We start from the raw sequence: 19,652 nt of genomic DNA, 5'->3' as shown, positions 1-19,652 counted from the left end.
GATGACAGTACTTGATATATTTTTATGTACGGTACACATGGTTGAGATTTCAGTTCCTTGTTTATTTTTCTCAGTTCTCTGTCTGGAAAAAACAAGTCAACTGATTTGTGGTTTGTCTAAACTCTTTCCAAGTTCCCTTTCTTCATCACGTGGGAGAAATCTGCATTGTGTCATGTGAGGACAGGTTTCTGTGTGTTTGGGGTTATTTGTGTCTGTCTGTAGAGAGCCTCTGTGTTAAAGTGTATGATTATATGAGAACAGCTGACTACATAAAGCAACTATGTGTCCTGTCCAATATGGCCATACTGAACAGTAGTAGAATAACAAGGGTCAGTCCTCCAACCAGACCTTTCTCCTTTCATGCTCCTTCAAGAACTGAATAAATATGTTGTAGAACATGTGTTTGGTAGACTTTGTCCACCCTGCATGCTGTTCAATGTGGCTGTCTGTAAGAGCTCCTATCCTATCCCATCCTATATTAAAAGGAGGTGGTGCCATGGTTTTGCACTTTTTCTGTTTTTCATGTGTCTATGAGGTTGATAGAACTTCATTAAGCCCCCTGGTGGTGTTTTTATGGTGTTTTATGTCTTCTCTGACTATTTTGAGTTTCTACCTGAAGGCTGAAACCTTGAGGGTCAAACGTGCCAATAGAGAAACAGCGCTTTAGTGACATAGTAAAAACATACCCTCCCCCTCATTATCATAACACAACAGGTGTGGGCATGAGGAGGAGGAGGAGGGACTAGGACAGGTAGGCGGTGCTAAGGTGGTGGAGGAGGTGCTAAGGTGAGAACCAGGTATACTTCATGAACTGGAGGCGTGTCCACATAAAAACATAATTTTAACAATTTCTGTATACTTTTTTGAAAAACATCTTCCTCCTAGTATAACCATAATACCTGATGATTATGTTTTAGGGGGGGGGGAGGCTGCTCCAACACTCCAACACTCTTCAGGGGTCTGCCATGACAATAGTCACACCAAAAAAATATATATATATAAGGCTGGATTTGAAAAGCCTGAAAATCTAGTCAAATAAATAACTTTTCCTCACAGATTCTCATCTCTCTTGCATGGAAAGAATTTAAGTTATAAAGATTCCCACCACAGGGGGCGCTGATGGTCGAGTGATTAAGTCAAGTCATGTAATGGCAGTGGTGGAAAAAGTATCCACATTTTATACTTAAAGCTGCTATAAGCGCTTTTTGGTGATTTTTGGGCAACATTTTAATGACTTTTTTTTTTATTTTTAATATGCTCCGAAAATATCTAGTGTGTGTGAAATGTGCAGCGGCCACCAGGGGCCTTCAAAGTTTTCCCAAAATCCTTGCTATTGGTCTAGAATTTCCGCGGCGTGCAAAAACCTACCAATCAGGAAGACAGGCGTATCCTCTCTTCCGATAGGTTACACCTGTCTGTCAATCATTTTAGCTCCCAGGGCGGACCGTTCATGCGCCAATGAGCCAAGGGAGCGTCACCCTTTTGAAAAGAAGAAGAATACTTGAGCTCAAACGGCTCCTCCTCCCCTCCCACCTTTCTACTCATTGATCTGTCGGTGCTGTGGTCTACTTTTTGCTTTACGGAGAAGTTGAACCTTATTAGGAAAGAAATGGCAGAGAATTTTCCGAAACGTGCGATAAAACCGTTGCCCACTACTGCATATACTGCAAAGTATGTAAAAAAAAAGAAGGACGGAGGAGGAAAAGAAGACTTCTAAGAAGGACACCAACAGAGCCTGTGACCAAACACGAATATATCTGGGAGATGTATTTGTTCGTTGGAGGGAACTTCGGGACTCGAAAGGGCTGAGAACAGATGCAGAAGTTGCTGTGTTGCTTCTGGACAGGTATTTCATTTATCTATCTCTGTATTTTTTTCGTTTATTAGTTAGTCCAACAGACTGCTGCACACACAGCATGTTGTAGCCACGACACAACGTACACTGAATAAGGCCGTGTACTGTTCGTAAAATATATAAAAAGGCCATATATAAAAAACCCATTCTTCGGTGGTGCCTATATTCCGCAGTGTCATGGGTAGAGAGGTGGGCCTGAGCAGTATATCTGTGACAGCACTGGCTACTTGTTTAGAGGCCCCTGGCGGCCGCTGCACATTTCAGACACACTAGATATTTTCGGAGCATATTTAACCCATTATTGACTGATAAAAAAATAAATAAAAAAAAAGTCATTAAAATGTTGCCCAAAAATCACCAAAAAGCGCTTATAGCAGCTTTAAGTAAAAGTATCAATACTGCAATGTATCAATGCTAAAAGTCTGGAATTAAAAAATAACTTGAGTGAAGAAAGTACAACCGTATTGGTATCAAAATGTACTTAAAGTACCAAAAGTAGAAAGTACTCATTATGCTCTGCTATTTTCAAATGGCTGAAATGTATATAGGGCTGAAGTGGTTAATGTGTGTTTTGTAATAATAATCAAAATCTACAAAGTAACTAAAGTTTTCAAATAATTGTAGTGGAGTAAAAGTATAATATGTATTACCCTGTTTGCTGTCAATCTCCACTGTCATATCAAAATAAAGGCAGAAAAGCCCCACCAAAAAAAAATCAACCTGTACAGTATGCACAGCTGTTGTTTAGACAAATACATTATTAAATGACTGAGAACAGCACTTGATCTCCTTTCATGCACGGTACACATATACTGTAAATCAGGGGTGATGCAACTTTGATGATGTAGAGGGCCACTATATAATTCCACTCTCTCCAGAGGGCCACATTACATATACTGTCGGCCAGACACCTTTCATCTCCGTATTTTAACTTTTTTCATAAATGAATGCCGTACTTCTACTTCGTACTGCCGTATGTCACACAAGAGTAGCAAAAATAGCAGATCTATAAGCTTAAAACGTGTCGCAGCGTGCCGCGTTTTGAGCTTGTAGATCTGCTATCTTTGCTATTTTTGAATTGGAATCCTGATTTTTTTTTGTTGCTATTTTTGAATTGGAATCCTGAAAAGTAACATTTTTTATTTAATTTCAAATGCATTTAGTTATACTTATGTTAACTTTACGAACTTAAATACAAATACATTGGACATAAAAAAGACAATTGTAATTTTAATTTTAATACTAGTCATTAAGCTACTAATATAGACTGAAGTAATTAAAGCGGGTCATGTTTGCATGTTTGGAATTGTAACAGCTGAAATCAATAATATATCACTATTCTGATATTAACCTGCGGGACGCATTAAGTGAAGGTGGGGGCCGCATGTGGCCCCCGGGCCACCAGTTGCCCATGTGTGCTGTACATATAGGGCTGAGATTTCAGTTCCTTCTTTCTTTGTCTGGAGAAGTCTTGTGAAATGATTTGTGGTTTGTCAGAAAGTTCCAAGTTCCCTTTCTTCACCATATATATATATATCTGACAAATAGATTTCCCGTTGGCTCCACATGGCTAAATCCTCTGTCCCGTGGCGTCTCTAAAATCCTTCTACTGAAGTCTCATCTTAATAGTTATGGTTGAAAAGTAATAGTAGCCTCTGTTACGATAATGCCATGGCTATAGCAAGAGAAAGATGTCTATATCCAAAAGTCTAAAGAGCAAAGATGACAGTGAAAACAGGGCATTTCAAGAGGAATGGTGGAAAGTAACATTTGCGAGTACTTTCTGTAGTGGCTTTTTCATGCACTTTTCTTTTTTCTTCTAAAGATTCACAATATGTTTTTGTTCATGGCATACTATATGTTATTGATTTATATAAAGGCAGTGAAGCATGTTTACAAAACAATCACAATTATTTATTGCATTTATAGATTGAGAGTAAAATTATAGAATGAGAGTAAAATTTCAGCTCCTCAACATAGGAATTAAAACATTTAAAACCAATAATTTTGGGGAACTGATTGTTGGGGCCCCAGACGGTCACCTATGTTTCCTAATGTGTAAATCCTCCTCTACACTGTTTCATTCAATGTACTGTGCAGTGAGTGGAGACACATTTCATGTTGGTGTTACAAGTAAAAGAGTGTCCCTATCAAAAGTCGTCATGATTCCATTCTGTATTCAGCAGTGAGTGGAGACACATTTTATGTTGGCGTTACACGTAAAAGAGTGTCCCTATCAAAAGTCGGCAGACAGTCATAACCGGAGGCTGGCTGAAATTTTAATTTCAAAGGGCAACAGTGTTAAAAATAATCCAGGTTTACTGTGAAAACTAAAACCAACATTAAAAGGATGGTTTAAAACTAAACCTGATTAGTGAAAACTAGGTTTAAACTTTTGTGCAGCTGGAGTTGATAGATAAACCTTGATTTAAACCAGGTTAAAGCTTAATCCTTGTTGGTGAAACCTGACCTTAATCCTGACCCCAGTTTGGGAACCACTGGTGTATGACACCCAGTAGCCAGCTCACCCAGGGTGGGCTCTGGGCTGTCTACTGGCTACTGGGTGTCATCCACTGTTTCAAGTGTTGAGGCAACATGCACTGTTTAGAGTTGTGTTCTTTCATTAGACCAATCACATCCTCATCACATGACACCATGTGACACCTTGTGGCAGTAATATGCAACTGCAGTTATGCTTTATGTTTGTCCAGTTAATCACATAGTTAATCACATCAGTACATAAATCCCCTGGGGGGGGGGCGCTACATCACTTACATCGTTACATCACTTCATAACGCCCCTTGGGGGGGGGGGGGGGGGGGGGGGGGGCTACATCACTTACATTGTTACATCACTTCATAACACCCCTGGGGCCCCCGGGGGCACCTGGGCACTGAAGCTCCAGAGGGCCCCCTGTGTGCACGCACGCACATGCACGCACCACACATCCAGCCATGATTAAACACAATCTCAACCCATTTAGACCTGTTGTAACCTATACGTTGTTATACCTTTCAATCCGGGAGCCACCTCTGTGTCTCATTAGTTGTTGCTATACATTTATTTCTTTTGTAAGAATTTGAACGTTTTCAGAAAACTTAGGTTAGGTTTTAGAAGGTGTTTTTAGAATATATATATATATATATATATATATATATATATATATATATTTTCATAGACCAACATCAGCCATTTCTTCACTCACAATATAAACAATGGCTTAAATCATCCCAGGTAATTATATGACTGCAAACAACAATGCAAATATAATAATGAAACGCAGTAAAGGGGCTTTAATACAACTAAAGCTACAGTCATATGTATCCACTGGCTGGCGTTCATTAGAAATAGTCCGGGAGTCAAAGGGTGATTTTTGGCTGACGTGGTTTCGTCGGTTAAAGTTTTTTTCTCAACTGATTCTTGCTGCTGGGGGTCCCCTCTTAAGGATTCAAGAGGGAGCCCAGTGAAATCCCTTGAGCATTTTTAATTATTAACCCCTTAATGCCCAAAACACTAAAAATTCACCCAAAATAGACTTCTATGGTATTCATGCAAGATACTTGATCTAAATGCTTAAATTTGGTTTCTACAGTGTGTATCCATGTAAGTGGATGTGTACAGTGCATTAGATTTAATATTTATGCATTTTTTAATATTAACCCCTTCCTGCCCAGAACAACATAATCTTTAAACTGTGATATTGTACATGCACATAAATCAAATTAAATCAAATGCATTAGATCTGCTTTCTACACTAGTGGAACTTTTTTACTTTTGGATGAATGCACATTAACCCTTTCAGGCCTTCCATCTTGAGCATCCTGCACAAAAATATCTACAGAACATATTCCCAATTTGGTGTTTCCCATAGCTTTCCCATAGTGTTTGTATGGCCTCCAGAGGTCCGCGGGGACCCCCTGGCGGACCCCCGGCCGAAAATCTCAACTTTTTTCGGCTTGTCGATCTGCTCTTTTCGGGCCAAAACGGGCGGTACCTCCCTGTCCCTGGGTCGCCCGGCGCCGGCGGAGGGCTCGTTGGATCCGGGCCGGGGGTGCGCACGCGTCGGTGCCCCCCCCGGGTGTCTGGGGCTCTGGCCTCTCCCCTGCATGAAGTTTCGCGTGGGGGGAAAGTGGCCACTGGTGCCAGCGGGTATGGACCATGCCCGGAACTGGGGCATGGTCCTGGGGCAGTGTCGGCGCCGCGATAGGCCCCAAATCCTGGAGGATTCGGAAAAAAGCCAGGATTTCTTCAGAGTCCAGAGCTCCCAGGAAGCTCTGGGCTCACGGCCTCTCCCCTGCGTGAAATTTCGCGTGGGGGGAAAGTGGCCACTGGTGCCAGCGGGTATGGACCATGCCCGGAACCGGGGCATGGTCCTGGGGCAGTGTCGGCGCCGCGAGGGGTCCCTTGTCCTGGATCTCCGCGTCGTACCTCCCTGTCACCTGCCCGTAGCCCAGGAGGCGTCTGGCTCGTGCCTGCCTCCCTCCTTTGAAAAAGTCTCCCAGGCGAGACGCCGACTCGCTCCAGACCGTACCTATGGAGCTTGGCCGTCGCGATGCCCAGCGCGAGGCTCCGTCTCGGGTGGCGGCGCGGGCCCCCTCCTCCTGGATCTCCGCGTAGTACCTCCCTGTCCCCTCCCCGTGGCCCAGGAGGCGTATGGCTCGTCCCTGCCTCCCTCCTGTGAAAAAGTCTCCCGGGCGAGGCGCCGACTTGTTCCAGAACGCACCTATGGAGCTTGGCCGTCGCGAAGCCCGGGGCGAGGCTCCGTCTTGGGGCGGCCCGGGTGGCCCGAGCGGGGCGCCCGGTGGTGGTGGCTGAGGAGAACCATGAAATCGGAGGCCTCTTCCCAGCGGGCTTATGGGAAGAGAGAGGCCTCCGGTCGGGCGTGGCCGGTCGGGCACGGCCGGGTGGACGGGCGCCCTGGAGGTCCTCGTGGAGCCCACGAGGATCTGGGCTCTGCCTTGGCCCCCTCCTTTGAAATTCTCTCCCGGGAGTCTCGGCAACTTTTCCCATCCCGGATATATGGAACCGGCGTGCGGACGCCGAGGATGGGACGACGGCAGGCCCGAGAGAGGCCTCCGGTCGGACGCGGTAGGGCGGCCTAGCACCCTGGAAGTTCTCGTGGAGCCCACGAGGACCTGGGCTCTGCCATGGCCCCCTCCTTTGAAATTCTCTCCCGGGAGTCTCGCCAACTTTTCCCAGCCCGGATATATGGACCAGCGTGCGGACGCTGGGGACACGGACGGCAGGCCTGCCCGAATGCAGGGCCCGCCGTCGGCCACGGTGGCCACTCTAGTCTTGCACTGTGTTCCACGGGAACCACGCCGCCCGCGAGGGCCGTGGAACCCGCTACTTTTTCCTGACCGATAGGCACTCGTAGCCCGCCTCTTGCAAGGGCCCCGCCGGCACCTCGTGTGCTTCGGCGGACGCTGCTTGCAGCCTGCAGGGCCGTCACCCCTGCCGTCACTTCGCCCCCGGGCGGGGAGCCGGCCGGGGAGCCGGCCGGGGAGCCGGCCGGTCAGTCAGTTCGCGGGGTGGGCCCCGGTCGGCCACCCTAGCCCGGGGCCCGCGGAGGTCGGAGCCGGCTCTGCGCCGTGCGTGCCGTACGGCTGCCTGTGGACCTTGTGTCTCTAGCAGCCTGCTGGCGCCCGGCGCACTCCGGCCGACCCACCGCGGAGCGTGCGGTTCCTGGGGAGGCTGGCGGTCTTCTCACCGCGTCTCGGCGAGCCTCCTCGCTCACGGGGGGAGCCGCCACCAGCAACCCGTTGCTTTACGACCTCAGATCAGACGAGACAACCCGCTGAATTTAAGCATATTACTAAGCGGAGGAAAAGAAACTAACAAGGATTCCCCCAGTAGCGGCGAGCGAAGAGGGAAGAGCCCAGCGCCGAATCCCCGCCCGCGGTGGGTGCGGGAAATGTGGCGTACAGGAGACGGCTGTCGCCCGGGTGTCGATCGGGGGCCTGAGTCCTTCTGATAGAGGCTCAGCCCGTGGACGGTGTGAGGCCGGTAGCGGCCCCCGTCGCCCCGGGGCAACGTCTCCTCGGAGTCGGGTTGTTTGCGAATGCAGCCCAAAGCTGGTGGTAAACTCCATCTAAGGCTAAATACCGTGAGGGAAAGTTGAAAAGAACTTTGAAGAGAGAGTTCACTGCCGTGCCCTCGCCGGGCGCACTTTATCCGCGGCGCTGCGGCGCGACCGGCTCTGGGTCGGCCTGGAAGGGCTCGCGGCGAAGGTGGCTCAGGTTGCTCGCGCGCCTGAGCTTTACGGGGGGTCGCCAAAAGATGGCGGCCCCCCTCCGGACGCGCACTTCATGTTTGTGAACAACTTGGTGCCAAATGACTCGTAAACGACCTGATTCTGGGTCAGGGTCTCGTAAGTAACAGAGCGGCTGTATGACCGCGATCTATTGAGAGTCAACCCTCGATCCAACCTTTTGTCCGGGACGCCGGGGTCGGCACGTGGCCCCCCGGCGTACCTGACGTTAAACTAACAACCTTTTTCAGAGCGCGCCGCACTCCCAGGGGTGACGGCGCCTCCCGGGAACGGGGCAGATTCAGCGGGGAAAGAACACCCTGTTGAGCTCGACTCTGTTGAGGAGCAGGCTTGTCCCCGGCCTGGGAACGGAGGCTTCTCCCCGCCCGGCAGGGGCCAGGCCCGGGCCTGGCCTCTGCCGGGTCCAAGGCGCTAAGTCCATGATAGTCCCATGGACGCGCCAGGCCATTTGTACCACCAGGTCCACGCGGTGCTTTGGCCGCGGCCTGCCACTCCACTTAACGCCCGCCGAGGGGTGCTTAAGAGTGCGTCCGCGGGACCGGCCGGTGTGCCGGGTCCAACGCGCTAAGTCCATAATAGTCCCATGGGCGCTCGTCGCCGTTTGTACCACCAGGTCCACGCGGTGCTTTGGCCGCGGCCTGCCACTTCACTTAACGCCCGCCGAGGGGTTCTTAAGAGTGGGTCCACGGGACCGCCTGGAGAGCCGGTTGTCCCCCGGAGGCGTGGGTCCCCCGGACTGGAGCGAGAACCCAGCTTCGAGGCTCCCTGGGCCGGGTCGAAGCCTCCCCGGGGGTCCCTGGGGTCCCTGGCCGGAGAGGCCCGAGCCGACCGGCCGAGTGGCCAGGCTCGAGCCTCTGGAGCCGGGGACCCCCGGGGGTCCCCGGACTGGAGCGAGCACCCAGCTTGGGGGCTCCCTGGGCCGGGTCGAGGCCTCCCCGGGGTTCCCTGGGGGTCCCCAGCCGTGGGTCTGGAAAAAGGACAAAGTCCTGCGGTCGAAAAAGAGCAGATTCACAAGCCTGGATAGGCCTGTGGTGGCCGCGGGGCGCAATACCGCCGGCGTCCACAAGGCGGCGCCGTCCCCGGTCCCTGGTCCCCATCGGGGGTCCATGGACCACCTCCTACCCAGGGACGGTGGCTCCTGGGGCGGGTAGAGCGGGCGAGTGTGCACCCGGCACTGTGCCGTGAGGCACTGGGCTCCCTGGCCTTTGCCCTGTGTGAAGGGGAGAGCCCGGGAGAAGGGCCGACTGGTGCCATCTAGTAGGTAGGGACCATGCCCAGGAAGAGGCCTCTTCCTGGGGCAGCGATGGGCCACGGACCGTGGCCCATACAAACACATATTCCAATTTGATGTGCTAAATCAATATTTTTGCATAAAATGCCATAAAAAACGTTTTTTGTTTTGGGCATTTAAGGGTTAATGACTAAAAGATGGTTGGCCTCAAAGGGTTAATATGCATTCATCCAAAAGGAAACATGACCAGTTCCACTATTAGACTTAGTAGAAAGCAGATCTGATGCATTTGATTTGATTTCTGTGCATGTTCTATTTCACAATATCACAGTTTAAAGATTAAGTTGTTCTGGGAATGAAGGGGTTAATATTTAAAAGTTTACAAATATTAAATCTAATGCACTGTACACATCCACTTACATGGATACACACTGTAGAAAGCATTTTAAGCAATTATATCAAGTATTTTGCATGAAATACCATAGAAGTCTATTTTGGGTGCATTTTTAGTGTTTTGGGCATTAAGGGGTTAAAGGAGAATTCCGGACAAATTAAGTGTTATCTTTCATGTCTCGTTACTCACCTAGCGACGTAAAAAGTGGCGTTCTTTTTTTCCATATATTCCCCTGTCGAATGACAACGGAGGGGGTTTAAAAAATGACGACAGGGGAATATATGGAAAAAAAGAACGCCACTTTTTACGTCGCTAGGTGAGTAACGAGACATGAAAGATAACACTTAATTTGTCCGGAATTCTCCTTTAATAATAAAAAATGCTCAAGGGATTTCACTGGGCACCCTCTTGAATCCTTAAGAGGGGACCCCCAGCAGCAAGAATCAGTTGAGAAAAAAACTTTAACCGACGAAACCACGTTAAGCCCCATGACTCCCGGACTAAAATTGAGTTTGAATCATTTGACTGACCTTCATGAAATTGCAACTCCATCCTGTACTGGAGAGTGATTTTTGTGTCAGTGTAATGTCACTGGTGTTCACTTTATTCCATCTGTGGGTGGAAGCGACTCAAAACTATTTATTTTGTCAAATTCAAAACATTTATTATACTTCCTGTAAACTCATACGTACTGCGTGATGACAAAGATCAAGGGTTCCCAAACTTTTCAGGCCAGGACCCCTAAAATAATCATATTTGAACTCCCCCCCCCCCCCCCCACACATATAATCATATTTGAACTCCCCCCCACCACACAAATAATCATATTTGAACCCCCCCCCCAAAAAAAAAAAAACATATTTGAAATGGGGACCCCCCACCCTGACAAGAACTTGGGATTGTAGACATGAGTTTGACTCGGTTCCACAGATAAATATTGTGAAAATAGCTGATCTACAAGCCTGTAGGTTTGTCTATTTTCACAATGTTTGCCTCTTTCTAATGTAATATTTGACAATTTTTTCAATTTGGTAATAAAAAGGTCATAAAAGTCCTTAAATTGTAACTTTATAAATGTGCAGATACCCTGTATACTAGTGATGAGCGGGTCGACCCGTAACCCGCGGGACCCGCAGGTCAACCCGCGGCGCGGGTAGGTCGAGTCAGGATTTCAGAGAAAATTATGCGGGCTGAGGGTGAGCGGGTCAGCCACTCTCCACGAAAAAAAAAAAAAAAAACCCTATTTTGACCAACATGCTTGTTTATTCAGCCCATGACAATGTTGTGCTACTGTAGACATTTAAAGGGACTTTGGGTACTTAAAAGAGCGCTATATAATATGTATATATATTCCCACCGCGGGTCGCGGGGCGGGTTGAGCCATAGATTTATATATGGGTTCGCGGGGCGGGTTGAGGCGGGTCGCGTTCCGTCGCGGGTTGGGGCGGGGCGGGTCATGAAAAAACCCGACCCGCACATCACTACTGTATACACTTATACTATATGTTGGTTTGTTTACTGTTGAGTGAGAAAACAATGTTGTTTAATCTAATCATCTGGAGACCCCCACTAAAATCCTTTGGGGACCCCGACCCCCAGTTTGGCAACCACTGACATAGATAAGACCTTTATGAATATAAATAAATCTTGATTTTATTCACCTGTTTGATTCCCATAGCTGCACATTCCTCCACTCACACCTGATTTTAATTAGGGAGACACAATTGGTCTACTACGTTCTTTATCAACTCTAAATGACGTCAGACGGTGCATGACTTGTTTTAAACTCAAACAGTACATTAAAATATGTATCTGAAAACATTGGAGGTGAGAAATAAGCAATGCAGTAGACCTACACTAAAGAGCCCTGAGTCCCTCTCTGTCCCTCAGCTGCGCTCTGATCACTGCAGTGTGTGTGTGTGTGTGTGTGTGTGTGTGTGTGTGTGTGTGTGTGTGCGTGCGTGCGTGCGTGCGTGCGTGTGTGTGCGTGCGTGCGTGTGCGCGCGCGCGCGAGTCCAGAGGTCCCATAGCTCGGAGGGAATGGGACCGTGGGCTGACACTGTGATTGGTTACATCAAAACACACCCTCGTTTCTGAGCTAAAAAATAGCAATAAAGCCAAACGTACTGCTGTCCGTCTTTAGTCAAAATAAACTAAACCACTTCGCTATTTACCGAAACAAAGGCTGTTTTGTGTTGTTGAAAGTCTATTCTCCAGGATGGGAAGCCTTTCAGCACCACCTTCTCTGTAGAATACACTTTATGGGCAGAAAATAAAATATGTCCGCCGGATGTAAATTATTTTATTTGCTCTACTGCGCCCCCTATAGATCTGGTCAATGGTAATTTATATTAAGCAGATCTGTAGAGGGCGCAGTGGAGCATATATAATAATTTCCATCTGGAGGACATATTTTATTTTCTGCACAACAAGTGTATTCTACAGAGAAGGATGGCTTTTTAAAAGCCTTTTAAGCTTTAACTAGACTAAGTTTGAACTTGGTGTGAGATTATTCAATTTAATTATTTTATTTAAAAATGGGAGTAATTAATTTGTTTATCATTATTTATTATTATTATTATTATTATTATTAATATATTTATAAACGTTTCATTTCTCAAATACATCTGTGTCATTGTAGTTATTGTCTGACCCATTATTATAAACTTTAATGATCTTCTCCAATAGTTTGTTATTACAGTCATTTATTTATCAAATAGTTATTAGCCTGTCAGCTAACCAGCCAATCAGAGCGCGACCATCCCTGCGGCCTATGGGACGGTGGTGTGTTTTCTTCCTTGTTGTTTCTGCCCATAGAGTTAAAGTTTCTGCCAGGCAGTTAAAAACCAACGGTTTGTCGCGCCCTACCGACAAGTGGTTGCTATAGCAACCATACTCCATGCTGTCTGTCTGTCTGTCTGTCTGTCTGTCTCATTAACTCTCAAAACAACCATACATTAATAAATACAAATACACAACATTCATTGTTTCATAAGCTAGTTTTAATGTGACACAGTTCTACACTTTTTATTGTAGGCCTACATACCTTTTGTTTTATTATAGTTTTGATTATTTATTTCACCGTTATTGCTTTGACAATGTAAATGTATGGAAACACCAATGTGGTGAAAGGAAAAATAATGACATACTTTCTCATAATAATGACTCACTATCTCATAATTAAGCATCTCATAATTAGGCTATGACTTTGTATCTCATAGTTACTTATGACTTGGTGTCTCATAACTATGAGATCATTTCTCATAATTATATGACCTAGAATCTCATAATGAATCAAGAACAATGGCTTCTATTTCAGCATGCTAACTTTCCAGGAGGAATCCCCACTGATGATGTCACTGGTAGGCAGGTTTCTGAACTGTCCACAGCCCACCAATGAGACACAGAGTGATTAGACGGACATTGTGCCATCTTATAGTGAGCTTTAGTGACCAGTTATATGAAGATAAGGTTTAAAATGGGAGGCACTGCACTGTCTCTATGCATTTGATGCAGCCTATGACCTCGTGTTTACCTTGTTTACTGTAAATCTCTCTGGATTAAGAGCGTCTGCTAAATGCCTAAATTGTAAATTATAAATTGTGAAGTGCTCCTTAAATATAAATCGCCAGCATAGGCAGTGAAGAGTCATTCATTCACACATTGTCCTGATTAAAGTTTAAGTATCGTCATGTGTCTGTTCTGTTCCCATCCTGGATTGATCTAACACAGGGGTCATCACCATGCCGCCTTGTGATGGACATGTTTATAGAAATAATGGGTTTTCCTGCCTCCGACATACACTAGTGCAGTAGTTCTCAAACTTTTTCAGAAAATGTTTTGTGCCCGTGAGATTTGTGTTGTTATTCTGATCTTAAAAGATGTGTGTTGTTGTTAGAATGTTTTTAAGAAAGGAAGAGTCCGCACTGCTCGTGGCCACGATGCAAAAATATTCTTCAGGGTATGTAAAAAAAAATCTACATTTGTCAAAAATATTCAAGCTTTTTTAGAAAGTAGCAGATCTTGCATGGTGATGCGTCGTTGTGAACTCATCTATTTTCAAACAGTCGATGTAGGTTTAAAGTGTTTCAATGATTTTGGTGCAATATTATATTTTCTTTTGCTGGGGACCTCCTGGAAACCCACTAAGGACCCGGGGGTCCCCGGACCCCACTTTGAGAATCCTTGTAATAGTGGACTCCTAATGTGCCAATGTTTTATTATCATGGTAGGGTAAATGATATTTTTTGGTAATATTTTTTTTTTGTTGTTAAAAAGGTTAAAGTACTATGATGACTAATTGCTACAGAGCGTTTGTTCGGTCAGAATATAAATACATTTTCAGGTAGGTGACAACATTTAAGCCAATCAGGATAGAGCACTGAAAATGCATGTTCTGTTTAATAAAGAGTTGGAGACATGGGAGACTCCTCTTACTGAACAAACACTCTATAGCAATGAGTACTATCAGAATATAGAGCTATTTAACACTTATTTTAACCAAAGTAAATCACTTAGGCCTACCCTACCTTTAATTAAAAGACGTGGAGGCGTGACCAATGCCTTTTTGCTATTATGGGTGTGGTAATGTGCGCACGGCACCAAGGTGCTATGTAGCCTCGGTCCCAGCCTCACTCATCTGTGAAGAGAAGAGCCTGGTCACGACCTAAACCAGCGAGTGTCTCGGAAGTCCTGAGTGGACAGGATTTCTGTCGTAAGTGTTTCCCCCGGAAACGATATTTTTTGACCAATCACAACACTCGTTTCATTCACGGAGAATGTTAACAGATTTGTAAAGCATCAACGTCATTTCCTTGGGCGGTACTTCCGCAAAATTCAACCCTTTCCGCCAATTCAATTCAATTCAATTCAATTCAATTTTATTAAAGTGTCAAATCACAACAAGTTGTCTCAAGACACTTTACATGTAGAGACAACCAACATCCCAGGTCTTGCCCAGCGTGGGCGCTATGCGGTAAAACTGCCCTGAATTAGTCATGGGTGTGTTTGGGCGTTACTTTAATCAATCCAATCAGAGTCCCTGCTGCCATTCCCTTTAAGATCAGCCAAGACACAGTGCTATTGTCTGTGCGTTAAGCGGTGAGAGCAAAAGAGAAAGAAACCTCACATTGAAAGATGACATGTCCAACTGCAGACATGGCCGTCATAACCACTGTAGCCTCTGTCTAATTATGTGACTGTTTCTAATGTCCAAAACACATTGATATCTCTTGACAAACCAATATTATTATATTGATAATAATAATATCCACATTATTAGTTGCTTAAACATCTCCCCCTTCTATCTCAGCGCAACAAGTGGACACATCGGTATGTTTCACACATTTGCTCAATCCTGCTACTGCTGCCCAAAATATCAGATCTCCAAGCAGTGGCATCATTTTCCTAGGGTTGCTGGGTTATGAGAACCCATACACGGGACTGCCACGCAGGTGGGCCCACCAGGTGGGGATTCATTAATGAATCTAAGTTTATTAATTTATGTTTTTAACAAATAAAAATAGCTGCCCATATTACACAGTAAAGGCATCCGCTACTATATTTATTTTGGTAATTTCCAATATATTATGTAGCCTATAGGATTATATCCCCATAATATTATTCCTATTATTTCTGAAGACTCATTGACAAGAACTTGCGAAGCGGAGAAAAATTGGAACGCTCGCCCCAAAACAGACTCACCCCATTTTTTCCGTGGACCGAGGCCAGCGGATTAGAACCGGGGCGAGGGTGTTTTAGGACGACGGTTCTTCTATTCCATTTCTGAATGGAGAGAGGCGCATGAGAAAAGGAGGACCGTCCGATGTTTCCTTTTCGCTTGATGTCGTTTGATGGGGAGAAAATAAAATCATGATCCATACACCCAATGAAAATAGACGCTTCACAGATTATAGAGAACTTTAAATTATAACGATCGGTTCAGAATTGAATGAGCACGGATTAGTTAAACTGCCGGTGACTTAGCGGTATGTGATAAGTCTTTTTAAGTCAAGGTGCATAATAGCAGATACCGCATTGCGCCCTTAATTAACATATGGACACACATGCGTAAAATATGCTGGCGCGTCTTATGACGCTTATGGCGCTGAGCGCACCTTGCATAATAGGGATTGTGCATAAGATGGGGGCGTTATCACCTAATTTCCACCTAAGACGTGGATTTAAGACGTGCATAATAGGTCCCTAAGTGCCAGTGCGTACCCTTTGATCATCTGGTCGGGCTCTACTGGAGATTCATACGGCTACTTTGGTGACCAAAGGAGATCGGGCCTTTGCTATAAAGGCCCTCAGACTCTGGAACAGCCTACCAGAGGAACTCAGGTTAACCAGATCATTAACACGTTTTAAATCCCTCTTAAAAAACACATTTCTACAGAATGGCCTTTTTTAACTCCTTGAGATAAATCTTGTTCGTTATTGCTCTGTTCTATTGTAAATGTAATATAATACTGTTATTACATTGTTGCATTGTTGTTGTTGATTGCTGTTTTGATTGTTCAAGCACTCTGTAACCTTGTTTAAAAAAGTGCTATACAAATAAAGTTGTATTATTATTATTATCATAGTTATAAAGTCCTACAGAACAGTATGAATAATGGTGTTTCTGTCACACAGCAGTTATAAACACTGATCTCAGACCAGTGTGTCTATGAGGTCAGTGAATAGTATCTGGTCATGTGACCATTCTACTGAAGTTGTTTAAAACCATTTATTAATTATTCATTCAATTAAAACATTATTTTAAAGAACTTCAGTAAGATGGTCACATGACCAGATACTCTTTACTGATCTCATCTTCCTGTAACTCCTCAGAAATAAGAACGTGATTTTTTAAAATGTCATTTGTATTTGTACCGTAAAGCTACAAAAAATTATCTTAGTTATGAAATATTTGAGATGAAAATGTGTTTTAATTTTTTTTATAAAACAGATAAATCATTATCATCATGAGTTTATGAGTTTATGAGTTTATTAGGATCCCCATTAGCTGGTGCATAACAACAGCTAATCATCATTGTCGTCGTCATCATCATCATCAACATTGTCGTCATCATCATCATCATCATCAACATTGTCGTCATCATCATCATCATCAACAACATTGTGGTCATCATCATCAACATCATCATTATCAACATTGTTGTCATCATCATCAACATTGTTGTCATCATCATCATCATCATCATCAACATTGTTATCATCATCATCATCGTTGTCGTCATTGTCATCATCATCATCACCACCACCACCACCACCATCGTCGTCGTCGTCGTCGTCGTCGTCATCATCGTCATCAGATTAATAACTGACTAACTAACTAACAAAAACTCCAGAAGCTCTTTATAAATGGACATTTAAAGAAACATTGTTTAATCTAAATATGGACACGATTCCTGGTGTTTCATTGGAGATTTAGTAAATAAAAATACACAGCAGTTGAGCTTTTCTTTTGATAGTTACCCTGTCATGTGATGATGATTAACACCACTATAAAAAGCGTGCCCATGTGTTACATACAGTAGTTTTTTGTTTTGTTTTTGTATTTTCTGAACATAATAAGGACAACACCTCATCCACCATGACTCTCCTCTCCTTCCTCCTCTCTCAAATGTTTTTCCTCCTACACTTCTTACTGGAAGGTTTTCACTCTTTTCCAGGTCGTAGGAGGGTCCATACCAGATAGGCCAGTAGAGGTATCGCTGCAGGTAGCAGCATACTACATCTCATCCATGACTCTCCCCTCATTTCTCCTCTCTCATGCTCTTCTCTCACTGTTGTCAACTCTCTGTTTTTCCCCTCCAATAACAGTGTGCATCTCTGTAACTCTTCTCTGAGCGCTGCCACTGGACCTCTCTATCCTGGTACTTCTTAGTGCTGTAGAAAATCTCTGTGTTTCCTGCCACCATTCCCTCTATCTTCTCTAGCAGCTGTGAAACCTGACCATCCATGTTGAGGAGGTGACGTCTGTTCCCACATTTCTCTACAAGCTGCTGATGTTCCTGACTGCCTGCTTTGAGAAACCCATGACCAATCTGCTCTCTCTCACTGTCCTCATGGATGATGATACTGTGGCGCCAGCAGTCGTCTCCAAACACCTCCTGCATCTTCGCCATCATCCCTCTCACCTCTTCTACAGAAGGCTCTGCTGGTAGGACCAGGAGGAAGGCATGGGGACCTGGGGAAGACATCTTGAGACAGAGCCCAACATCCTGCCTCGTCCCCTTCAGAGAACTTCCACAGAAGTCAAGAGCATCCACCAGGACCAGATCTCTCCCACAGACCTCCCCCGGTTGCCTCCTACTCTGGCTAATTTCAGAGGAGCTGGTCTCAGCACCAAACACCTCCTTGCCCAGGATAATGTTTCCAGCTGCACTCCTCCCAGCTCCAGTCCACCCCAGTAGCACCAGTCTCAGCTCTGAAACACAATACAAAGGAAAAGGTTGGGGTATTGCTTGGGTGAAATAGGCTCTGTCTCTCCCAGGGGGTGTAGTGGAGGGGGAGTGCAAGGCAGTGACGCTCCCTCACTTCTAAAAATAGGATATTTGTTTTGGTTTGAATTCAGTTTGTTTTCATATTATATTGACACAGCAACTTGTCATCACTGCAACAAAGTCTTCGTGCAGCGGACCTGGCCAGAGCGAGTCCATCGATTGGTTGTGTTATCTCTCTGACAATCAACCAATAAAACCCACAGCATATCCATCCATTGAAGTCAGTGAACACATTCAACTGACGGTCCCCTCGGGCCGTAGGATCTAAACTTCACTTTCTAAGCAACTAAGATGGGATCCAAAACTCACTGAAGGCACAAAGAAATCATGTGATTGTGTTTCAATAATCTAAAAAGTCTTGTTGAAAGCAAAAAAATAATGACCCAATCAAAGGATAATACTTTATAAAATTTAAGAGGAATCCCTTCCCCGATCTGACAAACTCGTCAGCAGTGTGATAGTCTTGTGAAAATACATTACATTTGCTATACACATCTCTGACCAAAAGCTTTTTTAGCAGTTCATTCTACAGTACAGTTTTTTATTAAAAAAAACTCTTGTATTAAAGGGCAAGACCACTTTGGTAGAGGTTTGGGTTGAGTAGTTACCTTGCCATGATGTAAATCCAAAGGTGGACAAGAAATAAAAAATAATTGCTCCATCGATTAGAAATTGATAATTCTAAATACTCCTCATTGACTTACATTGTACAGTGAAACAGCTCTCAAAGTCACTCTTTTAATAGTAGAGCGGATAGTAGGAACAATCGTTCACTTTGTGATACAAGCGTGAAAATTGGCATGAACATTCCTTTAGGTCAACTCTTTGACTTTTTTAATCGAGCCACTCAAAAATCCAAGATGGCGGCCATTTTTCAAGATGGCCGATACCTTAGTGGGCAGTTAAGTGATATGATGGTTTATTTGGTGATACAAGCATGAAAATTGACATGAGCAGTCTCTGTGGGTCACTTGACAATACGCCACCCACAGCTACTTGAAATTTCAAGATGGCGGCCATTTTTCAAGATGGCCAACACTTTAGTGGAGCATTTAAGTTATATAATGGTTCATTTGGTGATACAAGCATGAAAATTGGCATGAGCAGTCTCTGTGGGTCACTTGACAATAAGCCACCCACAGCTACTTGAAATGTCAAGATGGCGGCCATTTTTCAAGATGGCCACCACCTTAGTGGACTAGTTAAGCTTAAGAAATCATTTAGTTGGTGATACAAGCATGAAAATTGCCATGAGCCGTCTCAAAAGGTCATTTGACAAGAAACCGCCCACAGCCACTTGAAATTTCAAGATGTCAATCTTTAAATGATACCTTTTCTCATAGAAATGTATTGGGTTCCTCAAAAAGCTCTGTCAAGAGAGGTTGTTT

General features: G+C 44.9%; 1 protein-coding gene across 1 annotated transcript in view; it reads right to left on the bottom strand.

Annotated features, from left to right (window-relative positions):
- Positions 1-17,550: 17,550 nt before the first annotated feature.
- Positions 17,551-19,652, bottom strand: part of LOC308081608 (uncharacterized protein) — a gene marked incomplete at both ends in the record, with an annotated part of 146,000 nt that continues 143,898 nt past the window's right edge. Inside the window, one exon of the mRNA XM_080457969.1 lies at positions 17,551-18,188. Coding sequence (XP_080314095.1) covers positions 17,551-18,188 — 638 coding nt within the window. The remainder of the gene's footprint in view (positions 18,189-19,652) is intronic.

This window comes from Gymnoscopelus braueri (genome assembly GCF_963280865.1).
Source record: "Gymnoscopelus braueri genome assembly, contig: SCAFFOLD_51, whole genome shotgun sequence".
NCBI lineage: Eukaryota > Metazoa > Chordata > Actinopteri > Myctophiformes > Myctophidae > Gymnoscopelus > Gymnoscopelus braueri.
This window is presented reverse-complemented; position numbering and strand designations above follow the sequence as displayed.